The 11,070-nt window shown below is 34.4% G+C and overlaps 2 protein-coding genes across 3 annotated transcripts in view; one reads left to right on the forward strand and one right to left on the reverse strand.

Moving 5' to 3' along the window:
* Positions 1-1,263: 1,263 nt before the first annotated feature.
* On the forward strand, positions 1,264-9,477 carry sgtb (small glutamine rich tetratricopeptide repeat co-chaperone beta). Its single transcript, XM_016556275.1, has 11 exons — positions 1,264-1,267; positions 2,514-2,617; positions 2,728-2,803; positions 2,963-3,062; positions 3,147-3,251; positions 4,660-4,798; positions 4,987-5,049; positions 6,342-6,379; positions 6,634-6,717; positions 6,892-7,012; positions 8,706-9,477. The coding sequence occupies exons 1-10, from the start codon at positions 1,264-1,266 to the stop codon at positions 7,001-7,003; spliced, it is 825 nt and encodes a 274-aa protein (XP_016411761.1). The 3' UTR covers positions 7,004-7,012; positions 8,706-9,477.
* Positions 9,478-9,618: 141 nt separating this feature from the next.
* The window catches only part of LOC107742971 (trafficking protein particle complex subunit 13-like), a 14,422-nt gene continuing 12,970 nt past the window's right edge, over positions 9,619-11,070 (reverse strand). For both annotated transcript variants that reach the window (XM_016556071.1, XM_016556063.1), the window contains one exon: positions 9,619-9,892. In XM_016556071.1, the coding sequence (XP_016411557.1) occupies positions 9,785-9,892 (108 nt within the window). In that variant the 3' untranslated portion in view covers positions 9,619-9,784. The remainder of the gene's footprint in view (positions 9,893-11,070) is intronic.

The following is an 11,070-nucleotide window of genomic DNA, read 5'->3' on the forward strand; positions in this document are numbered from 1 at the left end:
GTGTTTCAGCCGCGCAAAGACGTCAATATAACGGCTTGTAAACAACGTCACATTTACCTCAGAAAAACTCAAAATAAACTGTAGAGAGGGGCATTTTGCTAAATGTATGCGCCATATAACATATTCATTATAAATTTTACTGTTCTTCAAAGTTTAATTTATGTTTGAATAAATCCATCAAGTTTTTATGACAGCCACCATTAGGCCTATGTTTATATTTTTTAAAAAAACGAATTGAAGTAGAAATATTATTATGTAGGCTAATTGTAACTTTTTTATTTTAAAAACTTCATTAAGTGTAATTTTAACAAATCAGTCAATTTTAACCTTCAATATTATAGTAATGTAGTACCAACTGACTCTCATGTATATTTTACAGCATTTTTTTTCCTTCAGAAAATTTGGCATGTACTGTACCTGATATGTATCCAAAATAATCGATATTGAATCGAATTGGTAATCGAATCGCATGCTTATGAATGAGAATCGAATCGAATTGTGAAAATTGTGTCAAAACCCAGCCCTAGTAATTACATTTAATTTAAATTTAAACTACAATATATTTTCATTTAATTGTAAATAACATGCAATTAAGTGTCCAAAAACAATACATTCAGTTTGCACTTATAATTATTGTTGTTATTATTTATTTTTTTTCCACAAGGGCGCATGTGCACATGACCCATTAATGGAACGGATAGCCAAAACCCTTGCTTCAGTTCCACAATTTGAAGGACTTGTCAATGGATTATGAACAATTTCTGCTTTTAGTTCAGTTCATTTTTAGTATTATTATGCAAAAAAAAAAATCTTGTGTACATCTCATTTAGAAAATAAGCTCCCACACACTTTTCACATGCTCACATTGTCCAAAAATGTATGTACATGCGTTACAGGAGCATCCTGTTATTTTTTCAAATTTTTGTGATTTAAATGACATTTTAAATATTTTTTTTGTAATAAAATGGACAACTACTAGTCTAGTTTCATAGTTAGCATTATTAAATAAATGTCATAATGTTTGCATAATTTAACAAAAGTACAGTTTGATTGGAAATTGTTAAATATTAACTTGTAATATTAAGATAAATGTTAAGTAATATTTATCTATTATTGCACATCACATGTCTCATATTTCATCTGAAACATGCTCTTCACTGACGCTGCACCAAGCACACTGACTTTAGATAGCAATTTATTAGTGACAAATCCGTTTGTGAGAAATGACATCACAACTGTGCAACAGTCATAATTTGTGTAAAAATGAGTATAATTAATTTTCACACAATAAATACCAAAATGGTATTTTTGTCTTTTATTTCAGTAAATCAGAAAGCCATAGTAAAACATGTTTTACAGATTACATTTTATGTTACATTCATAGAACAATTAAAAGAAAAACACTGAACTGTGTGAGTTTTTATAAAAGGGCCCATTGTTGTAGAAACCCACATATGTGACCCTGGACCACAAAACCAGTCATAAGGGTAATTTTTTCGAAATTGAGATTTATCCATACAATGTATTTTTGGCTATTGCTACAAATATACCCCAGCGACTTAAAGAACACGCCACTATTTTTGAAAATAGTCTCATTTTCCAACTCCCCTAGAGTTAAACAGTTGAGTTTTACCGTTTTTCGAATCCATTCAGCCGATCTCCGGGTTTGGCGGTAGCACTTTTAGCTGTAGCTTAGCATAGATCATTGAATCTGATTAGACCGTTAGCATCTCGCTCAAAAATGACCAAAGAGTTTCTATATTTTTCCTATTTAAAACTTGACTCTTCTGTAGTTACATCGTGTACTAAGACCGACGGAAAATGAAAAGTTGTGATTTTCTAGGCCGATATGGCTAGGAACTATACTCTCATTCCAGCGTAATAATCAAGGAACTTTGCTGCCGTACTATGGGTGATATTACGCAGCGCCTGAAAATAGGCTAACTTCCGTGAACATAACCAACGTGACCACCTGCTTGCACAGGGAGCGTGCTGGGGACTATTTTCAGGCGCTGCGTAATATATAGTAATATATATATATAGTAATATATAATAATAATATGTATAGTTCCTAGCCATATCGGCCTAGAAAATCGCAACTTTTCATTTTCCGTCGGTCTTAGTACACGATGTAACTACAGAAGAGTCAAGTTTTAAATAGGAAAAATATAGAAACTCTTTGGTCATTTTTGAGCGAGATGCTAACGGTCTAATCAGATTCAATGATCTATGCTAAGCTACAGCTAAAAGTGCTACCGCCAGACCCGGAGATCGGCTGAATGGATTCGAAAACGGTAAAACTCAACTGTTTAACTCTAGGGGAGTTGGAAAATGAGCCTATTTTCAAAAATAGTGGAGTGTTCCTTTAAGACTCCAGGGTCACATATCAGCATTGTATTCACCATCAGCTACCCTGCTCTCTGGAAAAAAATGTCTGCTGCTGAAAAAAGAAACAATTCGGTTGAGCAGTGACAATTATTGAAAATATGATTGCATTATTCTCCTATTTACAGTTGCAGTACAGTGTCTGGAGACCACTTTCAAGATCAGCTCCAGCGACTATCATCTTGCCGCCCCTCAGCCGCTGAGAGAGATATTCCTCAATTCCCTCCTCAAAGTAACTGCATTTATTACACGCCAACCTGCTTTCTTACTTTATTTTGATTACTGTTGTTATAATTCAGTATATTATGCAGCAAGCAAGATTTCTGACACTGTCGTTTACAGAATGATATTGTTACGCTACCTGAGACGTTTCCATCTCCAGAGGACATCGAGAGAGCTGAGCAGCTGAAAAATGAGGGCACGTCACACTTTACGACTGTATTTAGACTAAAACACTTTCAAAATCATTTCACAGGATGCATTCTGTATAACTAAAAGGCATCTGTCATCACATTTTCCATTGTAATGATGCATTGTAATGCTCTGTGCATCAAATGCCTTTGTTTGTCTTTATCAGGGAATAACCACATGAAAGAGGAGAATCACAGCAGTGCTGTGGACTGTTACACAAAAGCCATCGAGTTGGACCAAAGAAATGCAGTGTATTACTGTAACAGGTGAACGCTCACAGATTGTGTCACTCACAGAGACATACTCTGTGTTATTATGTTTGGTGTTGACGGCTGGGATTGTTCTCTCAGGGCTGCGGCACATAGTAAACTTGGGAATTACACAGAGGCTACGGGAGACTGTGAACGAGCGATTGCCATCGACCCGTCATACAGTAAAGCTTATGGCAGAATGGGGTGAGATTACTGTGGAATAACTGTCAGTGTTGTTATTGTTAACTCAAACTATTGAAAAGTGTTTTCATGAATTGAAATAAAGCTGAAATTAAATAAAACATAAATATTAGATGAAAAACATAAACTTATTTAAAAAACTATTAATGAAAATTAGAAGTGTTGCCATGGCAATTAACTATAAAAGTAGGATGACTAAAAAACTATAATAAAAATAGTTAAGGGGTTAACCCCTTAACTGTCACCGTCCCACCTATGGGACGCTTGGCACTCTTTTTTTTGTTGTCCTTTTTCTCTATCAAATCTTTTAGTAATCATCATAAATCATATATCATTTGAAAGCTTAGAAGCCCAAGATTCATCCTGTGAAAACCATTTTGAAATCGGACATTGCCTTACCTCTTTAAAATATTTTGGCGGTTTCCTCCCCCTTAGTGGGCGGTGTCAAGTGTCATGCTTTAATTTTATACTGATTTTAGAGTAAAACCTGTTATGTAAAATATTTATTATATATCAAATAAAATTAATATAGTGCATTTTCTTTACAGTAAATTTAAACTACCATAACTTTTTGATACTTTAATTTTTGCATGCCTATTTTAAAAAATGGGGGGGTGACTAAAACTAAAAGTGAAATGAAAATATTTTACAGCTAAATAGAAATATAAAAGACTAAAACAAATTAAAAAAAAACGTATACTTGAAGTGAAAAATAAATGAAAATGAAATAAATGAAGATAAAAGCTAATTCACAATATTAGTAAATAAATACTAAAAACTAGTATATAAATAATACTAAAATTACTGATAACTGTGCTTTCATTATTCATTATATTCATATCATTTTAAACAGCCATGTTATGTTTTAGTATTAATTTATTAGTAGTAGTAGTCTCATAAAGTTACCAATTTGGCAAATTACAAAGTTGGAAATTAAATGTATGTTCAGAACAAGTTTCATTTTAAAAGACTCTGCAAATGAAGTATTTTTTATAATATTTGGTTTTGTTCTTGAACATCTGCATCAACAATACAATTAATAGAATGTGATGAAAGAGAAAAACTGGGGGCTATAAATAGCAACAACAAACTTTATAATCCATTTAATGAGTCAGTCTCATGAGTTTAAACCTCAAGTCTGGAATAATTTGTTGTGACTGTACTTTTCGTTTAGTATTATTGGTTAGTTTATAGTTAGGCACAATTATAAAGGAGAGGGCACTTCCTCAAAAGTACTCAAATTCATTAATGGAATCATTATGGAGCCAAAAATGATCAAATGAATCATGCCAATCAGTTCAAGTTTTAAAAGTTCTCAAATATTCCTCCCACTGTATACAGTATATTACAGATATGAATTTGACTAAATTATGTTTCTCTGTCTTTGATTTTCATCCCTTTATGGTTCTAGATTGGCACTAACTTCCATGAGCAAGTATCCCGAGGCGATCTCTTATTTTAATAAAGCTCTGGTGTTAGACCCTGAAAACGACACCTACAAATCCAACCTAAAGATAGCAGAGCAGAAACAAAAAGAAGCTTCCAGCCCTGTGAGTAGAAGAAGCTGCTGTCATAGTACTGTAGGTGAAATGTAGATCGTTACTTTTAAATTTGATCCCATTAAGAACATCGTAGTTTTTTTATGAGTGTATATTGAGTATCCCGGTTGAGTAATTAAATATGAGAGCTAGCCAGTAATAACTCCTAACATTAGCTTTTGTATGTTGTCTTCTCGCAGACGGCCACAGGACTGGGCTTTGACATGGCCAGCCTCATCAATAACCCCGCTTTCATTAGCATGGTATGCGCAAGTGGGTGGTTTCACATTTCTCTGTTAATAGTATTTATGAAAAGGGTCATAAATCGCCCCTGCGACTCCTGTCATCTGTCTGGAATGCAGCCCATGCCCGTGTTAAAGGGCCAGTCAGCTGGAGGCCTGAGGGTGAGCGTGTGGTTTCTAGCACACTGCAGCAGTTTAGGAATTGGGACGCGTTCATAAAAAGAACTCGCACAATTTTAAGACCTAAATGCACAGAGGTAGGGTATGAATGCTTTGGTTGTGCTTCAAGGTTTAGAGGTTAGGAGTAGCATACTTCCATGCAGTACCAGCATATAGCGTGTATACTGTGCACAGTATGCCATTTGCATGGATGATCTACTAAATTCTCCAAAATATGCCGTATAAAATCCATGCGCAGAATACTGTATCCCATAATGCAATGCTTTTGAAATGAACTTCTATTTCTAGTGTGACTGATAAACCAGACGCACCAATCATAATTTTTAACATGTTCTTTTTTGACCAACTATTTGATCAAACTGCCAAGATTTAAGACTTTATTCCTGTTCAACTTTGAAGACTTTATAAATGCAAAATTGGATTAATGGCTAGTAAATGCTTTTATTTTTGAGATGATAACTGAAAAGTGTTTATCATTGCATAATGCATACTGATTATTTTAGTAAACTGTAGACAGTGTACAGTATACAAGATGAATATACAATACAGTATGCATTAGGCTAGTATTAATTAATGAAGTAGTTGAAAGCGAAAGATATTTTGTTTCCTTTGTTGAGCCAAGGCTACATTTAGCTGAATTGGATCAATAATACAGTAAAAACAGTACTATTGTGAATATCATTACAATTTAAAAGAAATGTTTTCTATGTGAATATATGTTAAATATAATTTATTGCTGTGATCAAAGCTGAATTTTCAGCATCATTACTCCAGTCTTCAGTGTCACATGATCTTCAGAAATCATTCTAATATACTGATTTGATGCTCAAGAAACATCTCTGATTATCATCAATGTTGAAAAATAGAAAGTTCAAAAGAACGGCATTTATTTGAAAAGTAAATCTTTTGTAACATTACAAATTTTTTTACTGTCACTTTTGATCAATTCAATGCATCCTTGCTGAATAAATTTCTTTCAACAAAATCCCAATCTTTTGAATGTTAGTGTATATCTGCTAAAAGTTTATTTTGATGGTTTTTAAGATAACGTGCATGGACTAAAAGACACAAATTAATTTTATTTATTTATTTTTAAATTTGATGTTTATACCCACTTCCTCTTTTCACTATAGGCTGCCAGTGTGATGCAAAACCAACAGGTGCAACAACTGTGAGTTTCATCATTTAGACTATGCACATTTGTGGTGTACTTTTCCAAATCATGTCTTTACAAATAATTTAAATGGATAATTCATTCAAAAATAGAATTTCAGTCACCATTTGCTCTACCTCATGTCATTCCAAACCCATAAAACTTTTGCCCCGTAACACAAAACGGACAACTCTTTAACATAGGTCACGCACACACTATATTTGTAAAACCTTCATGACACAGTGTGATTGTGATTAACTGTCCAAAACCAGCATGTCGGGCATGATGTCTAACGCGGTGGGGGGACCTGCGGCCGGAGTCGGTGGATTATCTGACATATCCAGTCTCATTGAAGCGTGAGCATCTTCTCTTTGACATTTGATTGACTTGACATGTGTTAAGAATGATGTGCATAATATACTGCAGCGCCAAGCAGTATTACAAACATAGCCTGATGTTTGGACGTGCCACATAAACTAGGACCCTGAGATGGTGGTCTGAGATGTTCTGTGTGTCCGTGTTTCTCTCAGTGGACAGCAGTTCGCCCAGCAGATCCAGCAGCAGAATCCAGAACTGATCGAACAGCTGAGGAACCACATCCGGAGTCGCTCCTTCAGCGGCAGCGCCGAGGAAACCTCCTGATCCCAGCAGGTCTGAGACGCTACACTCATCCTGCTTTCAGAACAATGAACTCGCATGCAGTCTTAATGGGAGTAAACACACTTGTTAAGAGTGCAACACATTGAGCTGTGCTGCTCATGTGAGTATCTCAAGGTCGAATACAGTTTGTGACGTTTCCAAACCAGGCTCACTGGAAAAAATATGCCTCTATATTTTTGCAAAACTCCAAAAACAACTATACATACAATTCACTAGGGCTGTCAAAATGACTGAAAAACTAAATTCGAATTTTCTACTTAAGTATGATCAAAATTCGAATTATATTCAAATTTAAAAGGCATAATTTCAGTTAATGGGAAAAAAGCTTTTGGCTTCTCTCCTGAGGCCACAAGGGGGCGCATCGAGCAAAATATTATGCACGTTTCTTCAAAGCGTAATAAAATAACACGACTATCTTTGAGAAAAAGTGCATGATGTTTAAAATAATGTTTATAAACCATATATAATTAATAAAGTTGCTATCATCTCCGCACTGATGCTCTCGTTTTCTGCGATATATGAATGAACAGTGGGTTCAACTGGATAGGCTAACAAAAGCATTCAAATGCAATCTATGACCCATACATCGTCATCGCATCTCGTGCGCCACTGATAGGCTGCCTGACGGCTGACGCAGACCTTAAATTCGAATGCAACGTTTTTGCATTCGAATGTGGATTTTCGAAATTCGCAAATTTTTTTTGACAGCCCTACAATTCACTGCAGTTTCTAGTTGATCTGAACACTAAAGGCAGTAAAACAGCACACAAAATGTTTTTCACACAAATTGTAATTACAGTAGCAGATTATCAATTAATAAAGACATTGGAAAAGTCTTTACCGTCAAGTTCTAATAAAACTTGACGTTCAGTTTCCAGCTGAAATTAACACTAGAGGCAGTAAAATGCCAACAACTTTCATTCCTTTTCACACCAGTTATGATTACAGGGGCAGATTATTAATTAATGAAGCCCTATTTTTGCTTGGTTTCTTGAACAACACCATAGTGCATGATTTGTATACTAAAAATTGTAAACTAAGCTCCATATGTATGACTTTTCTGATGTAGTAAACTTGCTAGGTAGCTCACCTGGTACAGTGTTGCACTTGCAATGTTGAAGTGCTCGGGTACGAGTCCCATGAAACACCAGTCACGACATTAGAAAAAAGAGCTCAAAGGCTCGTCGAAGCAAGATGAAGTGGCATGGTTGCCTCAGCAATTGCGTTTTTTTGATCTCATGTTTGCTTTTGTTAAAGGGATAGTTCACCCCAAAATGAACATTGTGTCATCATTTAGGTTATTCCAAACCTGTATGAGTTTCTTTCTTCTGCTGAACACAAAATAAGCTATTTTGAAGATTGTTGGTAACCAAACAGATGACGGTAGCCATTGACTTCCATAGTATTATTTATTTTTTTCCATATTATGGAAGTCAATGGCTACCGGCAATTCTTTGGTTACCAACAATCTTCAAAATAGCTTCTTAAATGATGAGAGAATATTCATTTTTGAGTGAACTGTCCCTTTAACACTATCAATTCTCTTCTCTGTCTGTAACTGGTAAGGGTTTTCGTATGACATTTATACCGCTGTAAATATATTTAATGGACAGGATTTTGATGATTACGCAACTGTTTATTCTGCAGAATTAGGAAAACTATGAATCTCTATCTTCTGGTCTAGACAGGATCAAGGACGGGCAGGCGGAGAAGAGTTGTAGGTGCAATCGTTTAAATCATTCTTCTATTCTACTCCAACCCAAGATAGAGGGCATGGCACTTTATATGGAGGAATCAGGAGGGAAGAGGAAAAAACACGTTTAAAATCACCTTGTACACAGAGAACGTTATCTTAATACCCGAGTGAGGTTTCTTTGTGTTTGTGTGTGTAGATAATGTTTCAGTCCTCTCTTTATGAATGTAGCTGGTAACGACACATCAGAGTTGAGTTTATTTTACTAAACGAATGATTGGTCATATGTTTGTGCCTATTAACTAGATGTGGGGCCATGCTTATTAATATTCAAATCACATTTTTAGGGAAAGTTCAGTCCTTAAATGACAATTCACTGTTGGTTGTAACATCATGAGGGTGAGTAAATGATGACAGAATTGTCGTTTTTGGGTGAACTATCCCCTTTAACACATTCTCTGATTATTTTTTACTATATATTCTGTTCGTTTTAGGAACAAGAGACGTTTATGTGTAATAATCACTATATCAGCTGCTTCACCAGTCCTGTTTGTTTAGTCGTTTGATTCATCGGTAATGACAGCCAAATATTGCTATAATAAGCATATTCATCATCTCACTGTTTGCAGTTTTCTTTTGCATGCTCCATAATCTGATATTTGCAGTCAGATGAGTGATTGAAGCTTATGTAATATGCTTATAAAACAGAGCAGTATGATGTTTTTGTCAAAACATAATGTTAATAAATGGGCCTTGAAATTGATCTGAAGATTTCGGTGTCCTTTATGACGAAACATTATGATATTTAGTTATTATTACCCAGAAGAAGCATGATTCTGACCTCCTTGCACAACCCACTTTTGTATAGAAAACCTTTAGAATTGTTTTAACACACTACATTAGCTGATTTTTAATTTACGTTTTATTTACATTGACAAGACAGTTAAAATCATGATTAAGGGCTTTAAAAATGACATTTAAAAACAACAAGCTTAAAGGTAAAGAGCAGAAGGTGTTATATTAATAGATGCAGGACAGATGGAAGTTGGTCCATTGACACAGACAGGGTTTCAGCTCTCTGGACTGCTGTACGGACACACCACACAGACCTGTGCGATGTCATCATATTCATACGTCCTCTTCAGGAAGGTGTCTGTTAGCCTCAGTCCAGATATGCTCTTAAAAAAAACAGAAATGAGGGGAAAAAAATACAGCACATTCATTTTAGCTTTTAAAGAGGTCACATGCTACACTTACGTCATTTTATCCCAGCAGCCCAATTATGATATTATTGCACCTACAAATTAATTATTTTATTTTAACAAGATTATTTCAGTAATCATGTGCCACCTTCTCTCTGTTAACCTATCTTTAAACAAATTTAGATGTTATGATTGGCTAACCTCTTGGCATGTTATAGCAGGTCATTTCACATGCAAAGTTGCAAAATATTAAATATTAAATTAAATATAATAATTAAATATTAAAAAAAAGTTCCTGAATTAATTTGAATCCAAGAAGCAAACAGGATAAACAATCATATATATATATATAAAACTTAATATTTTGAATAATTAAGACAGAATTAAAATGGAATTCAATTAAATTCTTATAAAGAACTTGCAGAAATTCATATAATTGCTGTAGGTGTCATTTAAAAAAAATATACTGCATTTTTCAATATGAAAACTCATAAACATGTTATTAACATATATATATTTTTTTTTTCGGAAACATGATAATAATAATCAATGTTTGAAATATCAACTACAGAAATGTGTATTTAATTTAGATATATTTCATCATATTTAAAAAAAAAAAAATTACTTTCTATTAATGAGCCATTGTGGAAGAGCAAAATGTATCCCCTAATTATTTGTCAATATTTATTTTTATGAACTATTCTAAAAACAATGTGATTGACATTTTGTGGTGCTTCAGGAAAAATGTTAATATTTTTGGTAACAGTATTGTCATATGAATGAATTTGAATAAATAGGCATAAATAGTTACATTTATACTTTTAAAACTGAAATGTACAGGTAGTTATTATATAACGTTACATTTGTCGCATAACGCGTTTGGACTAATGAAATTCCGCTGTTGTGTGACTGTATTCAGTAAAATCCTATTGTCAGATTTCTTATCAACATCCTATGGACTGAAAATTATTTCTTAACTTTTACATTTTGACTCTGCTATAACTCCATGAAAAAGTCCATTGATCATGTCTAATGGCGCTTTTCCACTGCGTGGTACGACTTGGCTCGGTACGGCACGGTTCGGCTCGGTTTGCGTTTCCACTGCAGTTCAGTACCGCTTTAGAGTGGGCGGGATTATTCACATGTTGTTATAG

Source organism: Sinocyclocheilus rhinocerous, unplaced genomic scaffold (assembly GCF_001515625.1).
Source record: "Sinocyclocheilus rhinocerous isolate Xijiao unplaced genomic scaffold, SAMN03320098_v1.1 scaffold160, whole genome shotgun sequence".
NCBI lineage: Eukaryota > Metazoa > Chordata > Actinopteri > Cypriniformes > Cyprinidae > Sinocyclocheilus > Sinocyclocheilus rhinocerous.